This window comes from Microtus oregoni, unplaced genomic scaffold, assembly GCF_018167655.1.
Source record: "Microtus oregoni isolate MIOR12 unplaced genomic scaffold, Mior012 000009F_ref0000495, whole genome shotgun sequence".
Taxonomy (NCBI): domain Eukaryota; kingdom Metazoa; phylum Chordata; class Mammalia; order Rodentia; family Cricetidae; genus Microtus; species Microtus oregoni.
In genome coordinates this window covers 15,685,444-15,706,254 of record NW_024543068.1, presented here as the reverse complement: position 1 = coordinate 15,706,254, position 20,811 = coordinate 15,685,444, and the positions used below count along the sequence as shown (strand labels likewise).

At 45.8% G+C, this 20,811-nt stretch overlaps 1 protein-coding gene across 2 annotated transcripts in view; it reads right to left on the bottom strand.

The window, feature by feature from the left end:
• Positions 1–20,811, bottom strand: part of Map3k9 (mitogen-activated protein kinase kinase kinase 9) — a 77,067-nt gene that overhangs the window by 20,395 nt on the left and 35,861 nt on the right. For both annotated transcript variants that reach the window (XM_041658792.1, XM_041658793.1), the window contains exons 3-5: positions 14,152–14,332; positions 2,611–2,759; positions 1,787–1,962 (exon numbers count right to left, since the gene is read on the bottom strand). In XM_041658792.1, the coding sequence (XP_041514726.1) occupies positions 1,787–1,962; positions 2,611–2,759; positions 14,152–14,332 (506 nt within the window). The remainder of the gene's footprint in view (positions 1–1,786; positions 1,963–2,610; positions 2,760–14,151; positions 14,333–20,811) is intronic.

The window sequence follows — 20,811 nt, the reverse complement described above, 5'->3', positions numbered from 1 at the left end:
ACAGCCCAGAACTCCTGGACTCAAGCGATCCTCCTGTCTCAGCCTCCCGAGTAGCTGGGACTACAGGCGTGCACCACCGCGCCCGGCTCTTCTCAACTCTGTATGTTCTATGTGTCTTCCTCTAAAATAAATACCTCCATCATAAAATTTAACCTATAAATTAGGCATCGTTAAGAGATTGGCAGCTAATATTAATAGAGTATAATGATAACAACATATTACACTAAAATCACCACTGTTACTACTCTTGTCCTTTGAAACCATTATTAAATAAAATCAGGGCTGGCTGAACTCAAAACGTCCATATCACAATAACCAACAAGAAACCCAAGATCACTGTGCTATCTAGCTAGGGCAGTGTGCAGTGTCAGGAGGATGATCGTTCCCAGGAAGGGCAGAGCAAAACTGGATTGTGACGCTTAGAAAAGAATGCGATTTAAAACAAGAAACTGTTTACCTCTGGAATGTTCTATTTAATACTCTGGACAGTGGTTGACAGTGGTAAATCAAGCCACAGAAAGCAAAACCACAAATGGGGTGGGGCAGGGAGGATTATTGTAACTACTTATTGACAATTTCCATGTTTCCTATTGGCGCGTGTCACTTATAGATTGTGTTATGATTTTATTAATCCAAAAACAGAGAGAGGTGGTCATGACTCGGTGATTCAGCAATCCAACAAAAGCTAATCTCTTTGAATCAGATCCAGAAATTATTTTTCAGTAATTTGCGTAGGGGGATACAATGGTATTGCAAAGAACACAGGGCTTAGAGTCAGATGGCCCACGGTCAAGGACCTGTTTCCTCACTTACTAGCTCCATGAAGGCGGAAGCCACCGGCCCTCAGCTGTGAGATGGAAACACCTGCCCCACATACCATGACACTAGCCGGACAAAGAGGTCTCATAAAACTTTTCAAGCGAAAACAAAGTGAGAAAAAAAATTAGATTCTATTATTACCACATTGCTATTTAGTTATTCATTTAGTCCCTGAAACCAAGTTTTAGCCTAGGCTAGTCTTGAAATCACTTGATAGCCCTGGCTGGTCTAGAACTTACAATGTATTACAGTTTGGTCTCAAACTTACAACCCTCCTTTCTCAGCCTCCTAAGGGCTGAGATTATAGGCATGTGCCAACTTATCACAACGCTATTAACTCCCCCAAATTTCCACAGTACAGAGTGAGCAGAAAAAAAAGGAAATTAGCCAAGACTATAACACAACCACCTTCAGGCCTCTGAATTCAGCCCCTTCCAGACAGCACAGGACATACAATTACACACAACCAGTCTCAGCCGTGTGGATACTGACTGCTAGGGTCATACCACAAGAAAAGAGAGGGGCCACTGGAGGAATGACCACCAAACCCAGAAGCAGACTCCAGCAAGCCAAGAGGTGCCAAAGTCCCCGAGATCATTTCAGCTTGGAACTCTTTCCATAAAAACACAAAAAATTCTAGTTTCAGGCTCCTATCCTCTTTCTGACTGACTCGAAAAGACAACAGCAAGATGTTCTACTAGCGACTTGAAGTGCTGATGTACCCCTCTATGAAACGGTCTTCCCTCTAGAAGTCCCCTGTGGAACCTGGATACCCTTCCAGAACTGTCCATTTTGAGGTGGCAGGAGGAAACACTTGCTGGCAGCTGCCCACAGCTGCTCCTGGGCTGTGGACAATCAAGCCGACCCCGAGGAGGCAGGTACTGGTGTTAGTGGTTGGATACACTGAGTCCACAACCCCCAGAAAGCATCTCTGCTAAGACAAGGCATGCCTTTTCTTCTTCTCTACCTTTTCTTTGGCCCTGAGTTGGTCAAACATTTCCTGAATCTCCTGTTTCCAGTCATCCTGCAGGCAGTGGAAGGAGTCCTTGGGCATCTCGAAGAAACCAGACTCTTCTATGGTCGTGAGCTGGTCCAGGATACTGGTGAAAGATGGACGTGAGTGGGGGTCAGGATTCCAGCAGTCTGAATGGAAGAAGGGAAAGTAGAGGTCAAAGGTGCTATGCTGTACACTCTGCTAAGTAAGCACATGGAAAGCGAGACAAAGCTTCTGGTGCCTGACACCGACGCTAGCTCACCACTTACAAGTGAATTGGGATAACTATGCCCCAATTTCCCACACATACACAAGTTACCAGCCCCAAGAAAAGCATCAAGGTGAGTCAGAAGAGTGAACTCCACCCAGTCGCTGCCTGGCCACCAGCACGGTAGGCCTTTCCCTCTGCAGTTTGCTTGGCTCTGCATTTCTCACAGAGTTATGTTTCTCTCAGTGATTTTAGAGTCCCTTTCTTCCCAGATGACCTTCCGGTCTACACACAAGAGCCTCGGGTCTGGGAACAAATGCCATTGTGGCTTACTTGGTATTACATAATAAGATACTGGAATGCAAGATAGCAGGTTTGAGTTACTAATTTCTATAGTCACTGCAGAAATGAACCTGCTTTGGCGGGGCGAGGGCGCTGTCTAGAAACAGCGCTCCCAACTCTTCCCCTGGGTGGCTAATATTTCTTCTCCCCTTCTGCAGCAGACCTCGTGGCATTAGGAAACATCATCTTCGTGCCGTGTAAAGAAGGTACACAGTCACCGATTTTCCTCGGGCTGGGAGTTACTTACCTTCCATGAGTTTGGCAAAGGGTTCTGGACATGTAGATGGGATAGGAAGGGCGAGTTTATTCATGGCCACTCCATAGGCCACTGCTAAGCCATCAATGCCTCGAAAGGGCACCTCGCCAGTCAGCAGTTCCCAAAGCAGCACTCCATAGCTGGGGAAAAAGAACAAGGCAGAAACTCTGTAAGAAATAACAGCTACTGGCTCACCAAAATAGCTACAAAGGTTTTTTTTTTTTTTTTTTTTGGTTTTTCGAGACAGGGTTTCTCTGTGGTTTTGGAGCCTGTCCTGGAACTAGCTCTTGTAGACCAGGCTGGTCTCGAACTCACAGAGATCCGCCTGCCTCTGCCTCCCGAGTGCTGGGATTAAAGACGTGCGCCATCACCGCCCGGCTGCTACAAAGGTTTTTTGCAGGCATCCCACGTCACCCTCAACGCATAGGAAGATGAATGAAATAGAAACACTAACATAAAGGGAAGTCACAAAGCCTACTAGATAGAAGTAAAGACTCTGGAGCCAGGTACACCTGGTTTAAAGTGTTGTTCCATCTCCTTGCCTATGAATCCACTGGGCAAATCACTACATTGTTCTGAGCCTCTAATCCCTCCTCTGTAGAGATCAAATAACATTATTAGTCTCACAAGGTGTCATAAAATCAAATGCATCTTTATGACCTTAAATAAATACTCAATGGCTACAGAAATTTTATTGTTTTAAAACAAGGTCTCACTATGTAGCTTAGCCTTGGCCTGGAACTCCTAATCCTCCTGTCTCAGCCTCCTGAGGGCTAGGATTATAGGCGTGCACCACTATGACAGACTGTTTAGAAGAGACTCTCCCAAACAGAACCTTTCTGTTTTTAGACAACTTCTGTCACAGATACAGTTTTTAAGCTTTAGAAAACCAATGAGCATCTATTTAACATGGGTTTTTTTGCTCCTGCAAAATATTTCTTTGGATATTATAACCACTAGGTTATACATATTTCTGACTCTAGCGCAGTGTAAGTAGGATCTTCACGGAAGCCTCTGTCTAGTTCTGGGGATAAAGTTCCACAGGGTAGACTGGGTCAGCAGGGCAGAGCAGCACAGTAGCTGTGAGAACTTCAGTGTCTCCTGACTTAGTAAGTTCACAGGAATGTGGAGACAGGCACAACGGAAGGATTAGTGGATAGATCCCCAACCAAAACCAGGCAAAACCACACAGCAGCACTCAGTCCTTCCAAGAATAAGTGAGGACAAGAAAATAAGGCTATGGACACCCAGAAGGCAGGCTCCACTTGCCACTCCAACCTCACACATATTATAACGCTCCTCAGTAGTGTGCAGCTGCCACAAAGGCCAATTAAACCATGATGATTATGATGGATCTAGAGGGATTTCTTGTTACTCTTGCATAGGATTCAGATTCAGTGCCATCACCTATATGGTGGCTAATAACCATCCTTAACTCCAGTTCCAGAGGATCCGACACCCCCTTCTCAATTCAATAGCACCAGGCATGCACATAGTACACACATATACATACATACATACAAAACATTCACACATATAAAATAAGTCTAACTTAAAATTTTTGTAAAGGCAAAATGATAATGAGGACAATTATCAACCCAGTATGCATTTATCAGAACACCTTGTTTGTTTAAAGGACCTTGCTACGTTGGCTGTTTCACACTTTCTATCCTGCCCCAGTCTTCCGAGTCCTAGGTTTACAGGTGTGTGCAACACACTAGACTCTTATTTTCCTTCATATTTTCAGCACATGCTAGACAAGTACTCTGACACTGTGCCCCTCCGCCAAACCTACCATACTTTGTTTTTTGTTTGTTGCTTCTTTGCTTGTTTTCTCTGTGTAGCCCTGGATTTTCCTGGAACTTGCTCTGTAGGCCAGGCTGGCCTCAGACTCAGAGATCTGCCTGCCTCTGCCTCCCGAGTACTGGGATTAAGGGCATGAGCCACCGTGCCCGGCGCCCTCATGACACTTTGTGTGTGCAGGTAGTATGGCATTTTACATACATGAATCTGTGGGAGGACGCAGGCAAGTGGGAGCACTACTTGGCAAGTGAAGAAAGTGAAGTCTTGGATGGGCTTAGTGGTTTCTACAAATGCCCAGCTCCAGATACTAAAAAACAGGGTAAAAGACATAGATCTTCCACACAGAAACTAGTAAGAGGCACAGAAAAAACAAAGTCAGGATAGGAGACAGAGATAAGCCACAACAGATATACGAGGGACAAAGAAACCCTTACATCAGATCAGTGTGGGAAAAGCAAAGGACCTTTGAGCTAATTCTTGATGGCTAAGTGAAAGAGGAAAGTCAGCGCTCCGAGCATAAGAAGGGGCAGCCGTGAAGACGACTGTGCACAGTTTGCTCACAATCACTCCCCATTGTCTAGCGTGACTCCAACAATGCAGCAGCCTATGTACCAGGGCCTACAAACGGCTCCTTGGGGTGGTCCAGCCATCCTGGCTTTACTCTGTTAAGACTTCCAGATACTGCCACTCTCGTTACAAATCTCGACAGGAAATGGCCAGTTGTAAGACTTGTCTCTACAGGAGTCAAATTTTAGTTGGCAGCTCATGAGAACATCAGATACTTAATCAAGTCTACCACGGCATCCTATGTTCTAACCGCTATGCAGTGTAGCTGTTTGTTTGCCGGTCTACGATTCCTAAAGAGTGGGAATACTACGAATAGCGTTTAATCCTTGAATTCTCAGGGCCTCTGGCTCAGGCATAGGTGTCTATAGACACAGAACTGCAGCTCTCACCTCTCAGCACAGGATCTTCTTTTTGCAATAGATGGTGACTATTACAGACAGCTGGTCAAAATACAGAGAAAGTGACTATGGGGTGTCCAACCCCAAGGGGCACATCTCCAGCACAACCCCTACACCTAAGACACACAGAAAATTGTGAAAGAAGAAGCAGAAAATTCTAAAGTCGGAGGGCCAGGACACCCGCTGCTAGATGGTACATTCTAAACATAGCAGGGAAGTCACTCAGGAGGCTGTGTGTGTATAAAACAATAATAATTTAAAAAGAGGTCATACATTTGAGGGGGAGGAGGAGGGACGGGGGAGGAGTGAAAATGATGTAACATAGTTCTTGTGTATGAAATTCTCAAAAAAAAAAAAAAGCCATATGAGTTGTTAGGCAGATGTGGGAATGAGTGCAAGCATGGTGGGTGTGCTACCACAACCCCTGAACACCATCAAGAATTACACTTCTAGGGCTGGAGAGATGGCTCAGCAGTTAAGAGCACAGACTGTTGTTCTAGAGGTCCTGAGTTCAGTTCCCAGCAACCATGTGGTGGTTCACAGCCATCTGTAATGAGATCTGGTGCCCTCTTCTGGCCTACAGGCAGGATACTGTATAAATAAATAAATAAATCTAAAAAAAAAAAACCGATTTTAATAAAAAAAAAAAAAAGAATTACACTTCTAGAGCTGAGGATGTGGCTCAGTGGTAGAGTATCTGTCTAGTATACAGACCACAGCTTCCAGCCTTAGCATGGAGACAGGGAATGAAGGAGGAACAGGATGGGGTGGGAAATAAAGAAAAACTAAACGTCTGCCAAACCTTGAGTATGACTTGTAGTCACACTTGGAAGCTTTTAGCAAGCAACCTCAAAGAGCCCTCAGCAGCCCTGGCCAGATTCCTAGGTTAGAGCTATTCCCACCCTCAGTTTAAATGCCCATTTTAGTATAAATACCCATTTCTACACACACACACACACATACACACACACACACACACAACAATTTTTAAACAAAAAACAATGACCATATACCCATTGACCCCTGTCCTCCATCCAGGCAAAGATGATTAGTGTCTGAGCCCTAAATACAGAGTGTTTCAAAGGCATAAGCATGCCTGGTTTGTGTCCTGGCATCCCTCCTCTGGTGGTTTCCCACTAGGCCTTCTAGGTAGCCTATGAAGAAGTCCAGGCCACCTGTAAGAAGGAGGGAGAAGTCAGGGTTCTACCCTCCGCAGCATCAGTGAGGGATGTCTACTCTATGGGGCTATCGCCTGTGAGCTGCTCCACCTGGAGGCTTAAGAGCTGAGGAGAGGGAGGATGGCACACAGTAAAAATTCAATAAATGACACTTGTAAAAGAATCACAAATCAGTTTAGAACCAGCTTTCTACAAGTTCATCCATGTCCATCCTCACTGGGACCCCTGCTGGATCTGAGCCGCGGTAGGCCAATCAATATGGAAGAGGTTGCTCAAAGCACAGGAACAAGAGTGCAGAGTTTGTGACATGCTTTAGTATCTAAGTGTGGCTGTATGGTGACATGTTTCCAGTATCTAAGTGTGGCTGTACAGTGACATGCTCCCAGTATCTAAGTGTTGCTGTATGGTGACATGCTCCCAGTATCTAAGTGTGGCTGTATGGTGACATGCTCCCAGTATCTAAGTGTTGCTGTATGGTGACATGTTTCCAGTATCTAAGTGTTGCTGTATGGTGACATGCTCCCAGTATCTAAGTGTTGCTGTATGGTGACATGCTCCCAGTATCTAAGCGTTGCTGTGTGAATAGCGATGAACAGGTATTTCCTCTGGTAAACATGAGAGATTGTCTGGAGTCATTCAGAGTATGCTTGAGGGGAGAGGGGTGAAGGCCCATATAAAGGAGTCAGTAGACCATATCTTCAAGAAACTCCCACAGCATAGGAGAATGCTGGGAAGAAGCAGGCATACTATGTTTCCATGCAGTCATCCAGACTGGAACAAGGGCTTATGTCCTAGGTAAATTTTTAAAAATTTACTTAATATTTTTTAATTAGGGGGAAGCATACGTACACTTGTGAGTGCAGGTGCCTCCAGAGTTCAGGAGAGCACTGGATCCTCTCCAGGTAGTTACTGGCAGTTGTAAGTTGTGTGCTGTAAACTAAACTTGGATCTTCTGCAAGAACAGTATGTACTTTTTTTGGGTAAGTTTTTCAAGACAGGGTTTTTCTATATAGATTTGGCCATCCTGGAACTAGCTCTGTAGACCAGGCTGGCCTCGAACTCACAGAGATGAGATCCATCCACCTCTGCTTCCCAAATGCTGGGACTAAAGGTGTGCTCCACTATGCCTGGCCAGTATGTACTGAGACATTTCTCCAGCCTCCCTGAGAACAATCTAAGCTAGAGTCACTGGTTGTGCTGGCTAGTTTTATGTCAACTTGACACAAGTTAGAATTATGTGCAGGAAGAAACCTCAATTGAGAAAATGCCTCCATAAGATCAGGTTATAGGGAAGCCTATAGGGCATTTCTTAACTAGTAACTGATGGGAAAGGGCCCAGCCCATTGTGGGTGGCGCCACCCCTGGGCAGGTGGTTCTGGGTTCTATATATAAGAAAGCAGACTGAGCAAGCCGTGAGGAGCAAGTCAGTAAGCAGCACTCCTCCATAGCTCCCGTATCAGTACCTGCCTCCAGGTTCCTTCCCTGTTTGAATTCCTGTCCTGGTTCCCTTCCACAATGGATAGTGTTGAGGAAGCATAAGCTGAACAAACCGATTCCTCTCCAAGTTGCTCTTTGCTTCATCGCAGCAAAAGAAACCCCATCTGAGATACTGGCAGACCATGTGACAATACTCAGGGTGTTTTCCCTGAAGATGTTTTCCGCTCATCTGCAGTTCACCGCTAAGCTGGTCCTGTTAGGGAACTGAACGATTTCACCGGATGCCTCTCACAACAGCTCCTGCAAGTGGCTTTCAACAGCAGTGATGTTAGGAATAAGGCTCAAATCCTGTATCATGGGGTTTGGGTAAAAGTTGAAAGAGTTTGGCCTATTCCCCCATGAAACACAATCCCCTGTAGTAGCCCTGTCCTTTACTGACTGTCACCATAAGACCCTCAGTTAGGTGTTCACACTCCCTTTCCACTAAGAACAGGCACAGAAGCTGGTGAGAGGCTATCCACATCACAGCAACAGAGTGACTGAGTAAAGAACAAACCCCGAGAGAAGTGAGACAGGAGAATAGCACGTTATCCTGTGAAGGGGTAAGGGAAAGAGAGAGCACCCAGTGGCTGGGACTAAGGGGTCCCTGTTCCTGAGAGAGCTTTAGCTGGACACACAGTAGCTGAAGGTGCGTTTGGTCTCTTCATAGCCAGCCAGATAAGAGAGCACAGGCAACGGGACACAGAGGGCTGTGTGCAAGAGAGCATAGGCAATGGGAGGAAGGGCTGAGTACAAGAGAGCGCAGGCAATGGGAGGAAGGGCTGAGTACAAGAGAGCGCAGGCAATGGGATGGACGGGCTGTGTACAAGAGAGCACAGACAATGGGAGGAGGGGCTGTGTACAAGAGAGCACAGACAATGGGACGGAGGGGCTATGTACAAGAGAGCACAGACAATTGGACGGAGGGGCTGTGTACAAGAGAGCGCAGGCAATGGGAGGAGGGGCTGTGTATAAGAGAGTGCAAGCAATGAAATAGAGGAGCTGTGTACAACACACAGATTATCTCCACATCAAAGGCAAGTCTCTGGCCATGGATAAGCTTGGCCTCCTTTCCTACAGACTATAACACAGAAGGAACCACAGCTCAGGCCAAACCATTGGGACAAGGACAGGAAGGGAACCTGGAGAACCTGGGTCTCACAGGGCACAGCTATCCTGCCAGCCTGGGACGCCTGAACTACTCCTTGAAGCAGAAATACACTTCGCTTATGTAAACTTCCATATCAATGGGTCTCCTTGCAATAATAGGTTAATTAATATATCAACAAGGATTAATTAGTATCAGTCTTACCACTTAACATTCCAAGTGTTAAGCCGCAACGAGACTGCTATTTTAGAGATCTATAGCAGTTGACTATCAGGCCAAATATTTTACAAAAAGAAAAACCACTCCCAAGTAGGTAGTTCACTCTGTAGCTAACATAGGGCCAGATGAGAATGGACATACAGAGTACTAAATAACTCTGAAAGAAATTAAACAAATCAGAAATCTCACATTTATGGACTGAAAAACACTATGTCTATGATGTCCATAGTCCCCCAAATAACTCACAGACTAAACACAATCCCTCTGAAAATCCTAGGTGATGGCACCTATAATCCCAGTACTTGGGGATACAAAAGCAGAAGTAGCAGGTATTCAAGGGCATTTTGCCTATATATCTAATCTGAAGTGAGCTGGAGCTATACAAGGCCACTCTTTAAAACAAAAATCACAATTGCTTATCTTACAAAATTAACAAAATGATACTAAGATTTATAAAGAACTGCAGTGGATTCAGAATGACCAAAACAATTCTGAAAAGGCAAAATTGGAGGGCACTCATATCCTAAACTTCAAAACTTACTACCAAGCTGCATATTAACGTGCAGACACAGACACGCTAACAGAACTGTGAACCCAGGAACAAGCCCTCACAGTTCTCCTGGGATGTTTCTGGTAGAGATGACCGAGTGTTTCAATGGGAAGGGAAGTCTCTTCAACGCGTGGTCCTGGCACAGTGAGCAGATATGAAAATATAAAGTTTGACCTCTGGTGCAGGACAATTGTCTATATTCTGTCAATTATGTTTTAAACAAACACTAATTGGCCAGTAGCCAGGCAGGAAGTATAGGCAGAACAACCAGACAGGAAGTAGAGGTGGGTCAATGAGAACAGGAAAATTCTGGAAAGAGGGAAGCTCCCTCTGCAGTCCTGACCAGACACAGAAGAAGCAAAATGTGACTACGTTGCTGAAAAAGGTACTGAGCCATGTGGCTAACACGATAAGAATAATGGGCTAATGTAAGTTATAAGAGTAAATAAGAAGCCTGAGCTGATGGGCCAATCAGTTAATGATTAATGTAGACCACTATATGATTTCTTTGGGACTTAACGACAGCTGGAACCAGGCAGAACAAGGACTGGGCAGGACAGAAACCTCCAACAAATGGTGCCCAACCAACAGGCCTCCACCTCATACCAAATGAAAATCAAGTCAACATGGATCAGAAGCCCCAGGGTAAGAACCAAGATTATAAAATTCTCAGAAGAAAACAGAGCTAGGAATCTTCACAGCCTTGGCTGAAAAAATGCTTCTTAGGATGACAACAAAGTCAGGCTGTAAGAAAAAATAAAGAAACACTTGGGCTTCAGAGTACACTACCAACAATTATCCAAAGGACATAGAATGGAAAAAAATTAAAACGTGTTAAAATACATGCAATAATAAACTATTTTAAAACTAAAAAAGAAACAACCCAAAAGACAAGCCAGTTTTTAACTGGCAAAAGAGTTGAACAGACACATCTCCTGAGAAGATACACAATGCCCAATGAACACAAGAGAGACTCAACTTTGAGAGTCATTCAGGAAATGCACATTAAAAATACTGTAAAGACTGAGAGAAACAATCAATAAATGGGATCTCCTGAAACTGAAAAGCAAGCCGATCGGTAGTGATGCATGCCTTTAATCCCAGCACTCGGGACACAGAGGCAGAAACAGGCAGATCTCTGTGAGTTCAAGGCCAGCCTGGTCTACAAGAGCTAGTTCCAGGACAGGCTCCAAAGCTACAGAGAAACCCTGTCTCAAAAAAAAAAAAAAAGAAAAAAAAAAAGAAAAAGAAAAAGAAACTGAAAAGCTTCTGCAAAGCAAAGGACACGGTCAACAAGACAAAACAACAGCCCACAGAATGGGAAAAGATCTTCACTAACCCCACATCAGACAGATATACAAATATATATATTGGTCATCAAAAGACCAAATAATCCAACTAAAATAAAATGAAGTACAAACCTAAACAGAGAACTCTCAACAGAGGAATCTAAAATGGCTGAAAGACACTTAAGGAAATGTTCAACATCCTTAATCATCAGAAAAATGCAAATCAAAACAATTCTGAGATTGCATCTTACACCTGTAAGAACAGCCAAGATCAAAAACATTGATGACAACTTATGCTGGAAAGGTTGTGGGGTAAAGGGAACACTTTTGCATTGCTGGTGGGAGTGCAAGCTGGTACAACCCCCTTGGATGTCAGTGTGGCAATTTCTCAGAAAATTAGGAAATCACCTACCTCAAGACCCAGTAATACCAGTTTTGTGTATATATCAAAAGGATACTCAATCGTGCCAAAAGGACATGTGCTCAACTATGTTCATAGCAGCACTGCTTGTCATAGCCAGAACGTGGAAACAACCTAAATGCCCCTCAACCAAAGAATGGATAAGGAAAATGTGGTACATTTACACAATGGAGTACTACACAGAAGAAAATAATAACGATATCTTGAAATTTGCAGGCAAATGGATGAGCTAAAAAACATTATTTTGAGTAAGGTAACCCAGCCCAGAAAGTCAATTATCATATGTACTCACTCATAAGTGGTTTTTAAACATAAAGAAAATAAGCCTACAAATCACAATCCTAGAGAACCTAGACAACTATGAGGACCCTAAGAGAAACATACATAGATCTAATCTACATGGGAAGTAGAAAAAGATAAGCTCTCTTAAGTAAATTGGGAGCTTGGGGACCTTGGGAGTGGGTTGAAGGGGAGGGGAGAGGCAGGGAGGAGAGCAGAGAAAAATGTAGAGCTCAATAAATATCAATAAAATAAAAAAAAATACAGTGAAGAGCCAGGCAGTGCTCTTATAATTCCAGTACAAGGGATGGAGAGGCAAGCCTGGCCTACAGAGTGAGTTCCAGGACAGCCAGGGCTACACAGGGAAACCCTGTCTCTAAAAACAAACAAACAAACAAACAAACAAAAAACCCAGTAAAATCCTGCTTCACAGACTAGGATGGCTATAACCATAACAACAGCACCAAGAGTAGATGCTTGAGATAGAGGAGTTAGTGGAGTGGACCAATGGCATTTAAACGGAGTATCTGTGCATGAAACAGTGCGCTAGGCCCTCAAAAAGTTAACACATATACTTAATGGTATGAAGGCACAGGCCCAAGTCAGCAGAAAACATGCAGTCACAACAGAATATGTGTGTCCATGTCCACGGCAGTCTTATTCATAACATCCCGAAAGAGAAAACTCACTCTCTATCACGTAATGAATGAACAAACATGGCCTGCCTATATCATGGAATACTAAAAAGCCATAAAAGGAATGAATGTCTAATGAAGCTACAACATGGCTGGACTTATGAACACGTTACATCTAAGAAGTGAGTGACAGAAGAACACGCATTGTGTGATTCCCCTGATGGGAAATGGTGATGAGGCTAATCCAGAGACAGCAACAGATCAGACGTGGAGGAAGTATGACAGGCAGAAGGCATGGGGTCTCTCTGAGGTTTAGAACAATCTGGGAAACAGCGATCACATTGGGTGGGATGGTGGCCCTAACAATATCTGTTGATGTTCTTGAACTTAGAATCTGTAAGTGGACGGGGGTCTCCTCTGGGATCTTTAGGATGGGGCCCTGCTGTACTTATTTCAAACTCTGGCCTCCAGAGCTATGAAAGAGCAAATCTCTGTGGCTTTAACTCATCTGGTGGGTGGAAACGTGGTACAGCGGCTTAGGAAGCAGGTAACAGTGGCAAGTGACGCTCAGTTTACTCATGTATTTAAGCTTGTTTAGGTTTCGTTGGATCTTTGTTGTTTTTATGAGACAGGGTCTCACCTATCCCAGGCTGGCCTCACCTATGATCCACCCACCTCCACCTCTGGAGTACTGGGATTACATACCCACACCACCACTCCCAGTTCTCTGGTGTTGGAGATCAAATCCAGGGTCCCGTGCACACTACTACTGTGCACACTCGTTTACCTACTGAACTGCATCCCAGTCTTGGAAGTCAGCTTTATAAACGTTAAAAAGTTCTGGCCTACATACTGTAAAGGGTGTGCTTTATGATCTATGAATATCTCAAGGCAGTTAAAGGAAATACATATATACAGAAGCACACACACATGCACACATGGTCACTGCCACATGCCAGGAAGCACTGATCCTAGACTGAGGTGCACTGATCACCCACAGTCTTTTCTTGTCTAGGACATCTATCTGATGGTAACTTATCCTTCCTCAATGGCAACATGATTTTTTAAAATTCTACGTCCTTGTGACCTCTTGGACTGACACTTGCTAATAGAGATTGCTAGCCATGTCTATTCTGTACTCCACAGCTCTTAGGGTCTGCTGCGGACTCATCTATTCCCATTTCTAGATAAATGTCCAACACACAGAGCCCTGTGTAAAAGAACAACTAGATAGCTGGAAGGGACCATTTCCAAGTCATCAAGTGACTCAGGAGCATACAGGGAGGACACCAGGTTAAGTCCACCCGGAGTCTCACAGTAGCAGCCGCTGAAGGCCAGCAACGTGGCAGGGCCAAAGTTCCTGCTTGGTGTAGGGTGACTTCCCACCCTTCAGTCAGAGACAGAAGTGCATGGTGCCCTGGACTCTGCTGCCCTTTCCTGAGGAGTGACCTACCACATGAAGTGCCTGCAGAGATGACGTAATTGCCGCAGCATCCCTTAGCAACCCAGAATTCAGTGGAGGTCCCTCTGAGAGGTCACATAGCCTGACTTGGGCTGCCCACAGGCCACACAGACCTGGGAACTTGGAGGCTGCACCTCTGGATCTTACCTCCACACGTCACTGCCTTTGGAAAACATGGAAGCACGGATGACCTCGGGTGCCATCCAAGCGTATGTCCCTGCCGCGCTCATCTTGGTGGTCCGGTGCCATTCCCGAGCCAGCCCAAAGTCAGTTATCTTCAGAATCTTGTTACTCAGATCTCCATTCTCCACTTTCTGCAGGATCAGAACTGACGAAGACAGCAACAAAAAGAGAATGGATAAGCCTGAATCGCAGGGTCTCTGCCATCCACCTGCCCCCTCCTGCAGGCGCCACTGTCCTGCCGTGGTGCCCTGGCGGCAGAAACACCATTTCACCACCACCCACAATACATTCATTCTGCACCATGGATTTTTGTTGGCATCCTCTCAAGTCTCCACAATGCAGGCATTCCAAGCTGAACATCCCTTATCCAAAAGCTATTTAGAGGTGAAATCTACAAAGGTTCTTGCAGATCTAAAAGGACCCCAAATTCTGAAACATACATTTGGGCTTAGGAGTATTCAGCCTGAACTGTCATCTTTGTGCCACAAGCCAGGGCTGGAGACCAGGCCCGACTTGAGAGGCTGCCCTCCTGCCGCAGAGTGTCAGGAGAACTGTGAAGTCACAAGGACCCGTCTGAGCAGCAGCCCCCTGGACTTCCTGCATCAAAGCACATCTAGATTATACCCACTCACAGGCCCTGGGACTGGAGATGCACGTTGGATTTTCAAAGTTTCAGATACAATGTCTAGACAGCATCTGTGACCCCCTCACAAGCCCATCCCACCTACCTTCTGACACGGCGACACTTACGTCATCCACAGAGCTCATGTTCAAGAACCATACCACTGAGTTACAAAATAAATACTGCAAAAAACCCATCCCCTACTCCACCCCCAAAATTTGTGTTTTAAATAAATTTGCCATTTTATGTTGGGCCATATTCATAGCTATCTTAGACACATGAGGCTCATATGCTTATGGGTGGGACACCACTGACACTCTGAAGAAAGCCTGTCTGTTGGACCCTGGAGATTTTCTCATAATCCAGGCAGGTCCCACACAACCAAGTGAGAAATGGCTAATGAACTGGGGAGGGTCAGAGGCACACACACACACACACATGATATCCTCAGTGAGCATGCTCAGGGAAGAGGAGCTGGTACAGGGATGACTCCAAAGCACTGCAGTGTGGGAGGCGGCTGGGCTCTCCTAGGACGGCAGCTGAAATAGCCACCTCACCCATATGTAGTCCCAGACATAAACGTAGCCCAATAGGAGACAGGCTAGCTAAAAATCACCCCAAACATAATGGACTAAGATGCCACACTTAGGGAGCTGTGCCGGTGCCTACAGGACAATCCTTCTGTCAAGTGGCATGGTTCAAAAGCTTTGTGTCAGCACAGCTTCTTTAGCTGGACACAGCCTTGCCTGAATCTGAGTATGTGGAAGTTCAGAGCAAGAAGGAAGGTTCCCTCTTTACCCTGTGAAGAAGAAACCGGCTGGAGACAGTGTAGCAACTAAATTTTAAAAGGGAATTCATCAGCTAGGCCCAGGAAAACAGTAAAAATGATACAAGTTAGCTCTCAGCCCAGTGTACCAAGCTGGCTTAGAGGTTTCCTATTCTCCTCCAAGAACTGCAGGGCTTCTGAAGTCGGCTGTACAGAGATGTCTTACTCTCACTGCAGACCCTGACAGCAAAGACCCTTCCATAGCTAAAGAACAGAGTCTAGGAGTGCAATACTTGGGTCAACTTGAAGGATAGGAGGAGGTGCTTCAAGACAGCCACAGCCCTCTTCTCTACCCCTACTCCAGTCCACTGAACTGTCACATCTTGAAGGGCTATGGGCCAAGGAGCTCCAGGTCGGATGTGCTTCCCAGGAAAGCAGCAGTATGGCGGATTACCAGTAGCTGCAGAGCTGGAGGCTGAAAAGAAAACAACCCCACCCTAGACCTAATGGACTAAGCCTCCCTCTCCTCCTCCACACCCTCTCTACTCCAGACACATTCCTTCCCATCCTAGCTTCCCCCACCCAGGAGCTTGAGCAGACACAAAACAAGAGAAGAAAAAAACTTCCTCTCCACATTTAGTGGTTAAAACAACAACAAAACAAAACAAAAAAACAAAACAGACCTTCCAGAATCTTCCCAGGCAAAAAAAAAAAAAAAGAGAGAGAGAGGAAAGCAGACATTCAAAAGCCAGGCAAGTGACACTAAGGGAATTTCCCAAGCCCATTCCAGAGGCCACTGGCCACCAACTATCCTCAAAGCAGCTCAGATACAAGAAACTCAGAGAGAGTGCCTCCCCTACACACAGAGAGTAAGGTCCAGTCACCCAGAGCCCTAAGTGGCAGGGATAGGGTATACTAGGGAGAGAGATGACATTTGATATTAGTCTATCTGAGGGCTTAAATGAGATGCAAGATTGACAGGGCAGGAATCAGCCACGGATTGTCTTTCTGCGTGGAGTAGTCCAGCTACCTACAAGTCAGTTCCACTTACTCAGCACTGCCCACGCACCTCATACTCAGCTGACCACACACTCACACTGTTTGGACTCTATGGCCTAGGGTCCTACCGTCATCCACAGACAGGGACTATAATCTGAGACCGGTCTGCCGCTCAGCAGGCAGTGGCAGGCCACTGGCTCCCACGTACTTAGTTAACTCAGCACCAGCGCGTGTACACCTCACATGCTGATGGACACCTGTTAGCTGAGGTGAAATATGAGAGATGAAATCAAGCAGTGTACAGCCAAGCATCCAGTGGAGTGCCGCTCACCTTCAGCATTGACAGCTGCCACCTCTATCTGTTCTATTTTCACTGCCCCAAAGGAAGTCCTGCAAGCACTATGCAGATATTCCCCATTCGCCTCTCCTCCCATGAGGAACCACCGATCTGCTTTTGACGTACCCACTGTGAAAAGTTCATGAAATAGAATGCTGTCTTATTTTACTTACCGTTTTCAAGGTTGGTCACACTATAGCTTAACAATACTCCACTGTAATAAATTCCTGCGATGTATGTAAATAGGACAGCTGCTCATTTGGGATCACGTGCTGAGTAACTGAACATGGCTGCCTACTAACATCTGAGTTCTCTAGTCATCTCTAAGATGCAGGGGATGACTCTCTCTGTTTCATCCATTTGAAAGAGAAGTGAAAAGATTAGGCCAGCTGTGTCCAGTTGATGAGGGTTGGGGACAGGGACAGAATTCACACCTCTCACTTCCCAGCCTTGTCCTTCACCTCTGTGCCAGGTGATCCAGAGACAGAGAGAAATTCTGTCTTTAAGGTTTAACTCAATTTCCTCAATGCTATGGCTGACTGACTACTCATCTCTTCTGCTATCCCACTGCTACTTCCTCAGCAGCCAAAACCAACTGTACAAAATTCAACTACCCCCTGCTGAGGCATGGTAAGTGCCTATCATCTTTTTCTCTAGAATGCCATGGAATGTGACTCCCAGAGGGTAAAAGCTTCATTCTCGTCTAGAATCCATGATATCCTGCTCCAGGAACCACAGGGCCAGGCTCTTGGCAAGAACTCCCTCCTGCCTGGCCAGTTACTGGCTGAGAAGTACCTGTGCATTTTCTCTGACTATTGCTTACCCTTGTGAATGTTGAAACGTACTGGGGGATGATTATGCAGAAGGGAGCAGAGTCAGAGAAAGTAACGCCTCAGCCAGGGGCCCCCAGTAACCAGCATATCTTGATGCAATGAGAGGTGTGGGTTAAAGAAGAAGGGATAATTTGGAGATACGGCCTGCAATGTCTGCGCCAGTTACTTCGGCACCCTCTGGCCAAGACACCTGACAGAATCAACCTAAGGAGGAAAAATATTCTCAGGTTCTCTGTTTCAGAGGACCTCAGACCACCACAGTGGTGAGGGCACGGTGCTCACTGCGGAGCACTGAGTGGTAGTGAGTTGCCATGTCACAGTCTGAGCTACAACTTTTTCAAATCCTGCCCTTTGCGACTTACTTCTGACAGCGGGCCTTCATGTCCCAAAGGCTCAACCACTACCTATTAGTTTGGCAATGGGCTTTATGGACTAGTTCTCCAGCCTTAAAAATAAAAAATTATATTTATTTGTGTGTGCACGTGTACATGCGTGTGTGCATGCATGCATGTGTGTGTTTGTATGTGTAGAAACACTCATGCTATAGCATGCGAGTACAAGTTGCAGGTCTGCTGCAGGGATCAAACTCAAGCCCCTTCAAACTCTAAGCCGCCCAATTTCCTTCTCTTTCCTCATCTACTTTTTAAAATATTCTTTGCTCTTCTTTTCTTTCTGAGCTACGTCACACTGACTTCCTGGTCCTTCAATTGAGCTTTTATTCCCCATCATGGTTTTCTAAATCGGAAAAGTTCTTTCTCATTTTCTCATTTGTTTCTGGAATGAGAAGTACAAACGCCCCTTCCTGGGTGGCAGGGGCTTCTGTATGATGGGTCTAACGTTTCCTCTCTGCCTTTTTGTTTGTTTTCTACCACTGTAGTTTCTCGAAGGGTTTTTCCAGCCTCTGCTTTAATCTCTGGAGGACTTTGCTGAGTCAGACTCATCCTGGGCTCTCTGATGCGACTCAGCACATAGTTGTGCTTGTCTTCAAAAGGGCGCACACACTGAAACATTTACACAGGAACTGATGGGGTGTTGGTGATTTCCTTCAAAATAATAATAGGTGGGAATGAGTGGGGTGACAGATGGAAGAAGAGCTATGAGGCTGAGTACATTCTCTTCACAAGGGCACAAGTCTTCCTTAGGAAGAGGAAGAAACAGGGAGAGGGAGGAGAGAGGAAGAGAGGGTGGGCGGGAGGGAGACAAATCAGAGTGTCAATATCTCTTTTACCTAAAGGAGAACTCCCCAGAGCCATAGCAAGACAGGAAAAGAAAACAGCAACAGACATGGACCCAAGGATAGCGGGTCCCAGCTCCAGCCCTGCGACATCCTCCCAGGACTCCATTTCTCTATCTCTGACACTCTCGAAGCCTGCAATTCCCTGAACGCGCGCGTCATCAGTCTCCCAGAACTCAGACAAGCTCTGCCAACTGTCATGAGATAAGAAGGGTAAAACTCACAGTTAAGGGGGAGTTAGGGGATGATTCTGCCCCAGAGGCCTTCGGGGTGTCCATGGTGACATTTGAGAGATTTCATTCCTGCACTACAATGCCTCCAAGGAAGAAGAAGAACAATCCAGAACCCCAGCCACAGCCAGAAGCCGCGAGTGCCCACAGAGCAGCTGCTAACATGAAGCAGCCCCTCTGCGCTGACTCAGCAAGCGCCCAACAGGAGAGCCTGGCCAGGGACCACTAGCAGGCACAAAAGTACAGTCAGGGCATATCCCCCAGCCTCTCCCAGTCTGGCCCTCTGCCCACTCTATCCCTTCAGGCATAGCCAAGGGAGAGCAGACTTGCTTACTTGGCAAATGATTCACTGCCTAGACTCCCTGACTCCAGGCTTCGGCAGAGGTGTGGTGCTGCCTGAGCATGGCAGGGAGATGCCAGCAATCGCTGGGGCCCTGGCTGGGTTCACGCTGTCAGCAGAGTCTCACTGAGTTCCACCTGCACAGCCAACAGAGCTGGGCTTCCCCACAAGCATCCAAACCTACAGAGGAGTGGAGAAAATGGAGACTCAGGGCACTAAAGACCTTGCCCCTCTTCGGAGAAAAGAGGAAATCAAAACGAACAGACAAGTGTACAGCCAAGAAAACTTAATGCAATGGCCTTTCTCTGGGTCTCAGATAAAGCAAAGGTGAACCACAATGGCCTCTCCTGCATGAACCATGAGGTACTCGATAAATGTGTGTCCTCACTGAGTGTGAGTGTGTGTGTGTGTGTGTGTGTGTGTGTGTGTGTATCAAGCAAACACAGAATGTTTCTCTTAAGTTTCTTCAGGACTATAAGTACTTGTTCTAGGCCTCCATCAGTCACCTAAGAAGCTATACTAATGATTTCTAACTTTTAAAACTATGTCCTTTCTGCTTTAGAAAATGTCTTTACAGTGCTACTTAGTGTCCACTAACTTAGAAGAGAAAACGTAGGCACAGCTGATAATTATGGAGGCCTTAGAGCCCGGTTCTGTACTAAGTGATTTACACCCATCATCATCTTTAATCTTCTCAACAGGAAGGCAGGTGTATTGCTAAGCCTACTGTCAAATATGGAGCCTGGAATCCACATAGGCTGGTTCACAAGAAAAGCAGAAGCCAGACATCACTGAGTCCTCAATCAAGGCTCCAGACCACTGTGCTATAGTGGGCAGCCCTAAGAGAACACTTAAAGGGAATTTACATTTCATCAACACACCACCACCTATGCACATTTGAAAACAAGAAGCAGAAATAGCCATGCTTTGTATAGAAACATCCAGCTGCTCCCTTTGGGGGAAACCATTCATTTCAATGGTTTAACAGAAATTAGGTAAACAGAAGGCAGCACATTCCAGCCTCTAAGACAGCTGCCTAATGCTTTTCCCACCTATGCAGATATCCAACTCCAGGGGTGCTAACAAATGAGAGAGATCTCTAAGTAAGGGTTAAAGCAGAAGGTTAGAGTCAGCAGTGAGAGAAGCCAAACTGAAAACAAAGCAGAAACAGACTGCGGCACTAGCGATCCTGGCAGCCTGTCACGGAAGGACTGGGATTAATGACAGGAAGAGCCTGAAAGCTGTGACCCATTGCTGGTCAGT